At 33.6% G+C, this 2,329-nt stretch overlaps 1 protein-coding gene across 1 annotated transcript; it reads right to left on the bottom strand.

Moving 5' to 3' along the window:
* Positions 1 to 1,192: 1,192 nt before the first annotated feature.
* Positions 1,193 to 1,980, bottom strand: LOC107826051 (zinc finger protein ZAT11-like). Its single transcript, XM_016652990.2, has one exon. The coding sequence runs from the start codon at positions 1,922 to 1,924 to the stop codon at positions 1,349 to 1,351; it is 576 nt and encodes a 191-aa protein (XP_016508476.1). The 5' UTR covers positions 1,925 to 1,980; the 3' UTR covers positions 1,193 to 1,348.
* Positions 1,981 to 2,329: the final 349 nt, after the last annotated feature.

The following is a 2,329-nucleotide window of genomic DNA, read 5'->3' as shown; positions in this document are numbered from 1 at the left end:
ACATAGCATTAATTATTCATAAAATAATAATTTATCTTTATTACTAATTTTTTAGCACATAAATAATCTAATTCGGATAAAAAATAACAAATTAATTAAATCACAAAACGATCACAAAAAGACATAGACCACAGTAAAAAATAACTACTAAGCAATTTATATACATGAGTTTTACCAAAAAGTAAGTCGGAATACCTCAATTTAAAATTTTTTGAAATGTAAAAATTTGATGATTTGGGGGCCGAAACTACCAATATACGAGATCCACTACACAACAACGCCTTGCCTTAGATCCGGTGTAAGCTTGCTATAATAACGAGAAGATACACTTTTTGTGGGACGGGTGAGCTCCAATGAGTATTTTTCTTTAAAAATAGAGGGGAGACCGCTAGAATGGGGAAAGAGGGAGGGCACTTGTTTCTGGTCGGGTTTCTGGTAGGGGAAGGAGATGACCCACTTTTTAAAGTAGGTATAGTGCCTCCTATATATGCGCTATACCTCCCGCTAATTCTGAGTTAAGATATACATGCCGTTAAAGTACAGCGCGGTAAATCACGCTATATATAGAAATATATTTTTTTTAAACACCTATTAAGGTAATTTGAGTCAAAAAATAATATTTAGGTTTCGGACTCGCATTTCGGGTCTTGATGACGTCAATGAGTGATAATCCCATGGACCGGAGCTTCCCGGTATCCCGTAGAGCTAATGAATAATTCATTCTTAATAGAAAATTCGTTTTGTACATAATTCCGACAGATGCAACAGTGAGAAAATTAGTTTTGAAAAGAAAAACAGCTGTTTTAATACTTCTAATAAAAAATTACTTCTTATACTATGAGATTAGTTATATAAAAATTAGTTATATTGGAATTAGTTATTCTGATATTATTTCTTATTGATTGTTTGGTATGTTTTATTAATCACAAGATTCCTAGGATAACTTATCCTGGAAGTACTATTCCACCATCTGCCAGGTATAAATTATTCCGCTATTATTTTTTAATCTCGAAATAATTTATCCAAAATTAGTAACCAAACAAGAAATAAAGCTATACTAAAATTTTATCCAAAATTATTTTTGCTTATCAATCATACCAAACTACCCCTTAGATACTAATAAACGGGTTATAAGATAGGAGTACCACATGATTCTATTTTCCATCTTAATGAACGATAAACAGTATAGAAAAAAAGTAAATAATAGCTGTAGAATGTTGATACATACAAAATGAAGTAGAGTAGACATTCATCGTAATTTAATTTTTCTTATAATATAATATATAAAGTAACCAAAAAACCAAAAAAAAAAAGTGCTAGTCCTAAAAGTAATGGAAGTGTGCGGGAATTAGATAAAGCAGCGCAAAACAGGAGCAGGTGCCGTCGGCCATAACTTAAAATCATCGTTCTGATCATCAGGGGTTAAATTAAGATCCAGACATAATATTCTCTTACTACTACTATTCGAATTGTTCAAAACTGGTACATTGATTGGGGCACGGTGACACCTCATATGTCCACCTAAAGCCTGCCCCATAAAGAACTCCATCCCACAAATACAACACTGGTGCATATTATTATTCTTTGTTTTTTTGGATTTGCTTCTGGCGTCTATGGATGATGATCTCAGCGATTTATGACTCGTCCTGTGGCCGCCAAGTGCTTGAAAAGATGAGAATCGTTTGTTACATGTCTTGCATTCAAACGATGAAGTTTTGATAGTGTTATTGTTTAAACGAGACAAAAGCATGGAGCAGTTAGCCATGGCTAGTGCTTCTACATCACTATCCTCTTCTCTGCTTCTCTTCATAGTAAAAGGATGAAGACACAAACAAATGCTTAATTTGGTGTACTGCTTGTTGAATCGATCTGAATGAAATAATGTTAATTGCTTCATGACTCTATAGTCTATACACACACACATATATATAGGTCAATCGAAGATATGGCTTCTAACTGAATTCTGCGCGTTTTTTGTTAATGATATTTGCTCTACTAGCTTCTTGGATATTTTCATTAGGCAGAAAGAGAGAGGTAACTAGTGTGTAAACTATAATGATAGGAATCTAGTACGTAGTACGAGTTCTCTATCTCACCGCGTTAGGCGCAATCAGTGAATGAGAACTTTTCACATCATTTCATACCCATCAGCTGTAGCAGATAGAGTCTTGTTATAAAGTGTGCTTCCATGAAGTTTCCACAATGATGAAGTTTCCGCTATAAATCTCGGATTTTACCTATGAATTTGAGTTATATTAATGGCTAGGGTTGTTCAAACCGAATCGGAAAATCGCATCAAATCAAAAAATCAAACCAAATCGATTAAAAA

Source organism: Nicotiana tabacum, chromosome 22 (genome assembly GCF_000715075.1).
Source record: "Nicotiana tabacum cultivar K326 chromosome 22, ASM71507v2, whole genome shotgun sequence".
NCBI lineage: Eukaryota > Viridiplantae > Streptophyta > Magnoliopsida > Solanales > Solanaceae > Nicotiana > Nicotiana tabacum.
The sequence above is the reverse complement of the archived record's forward strand: the minus strand, read 5'-3'. Positions and strand labels throughout refer to the sequence as shown.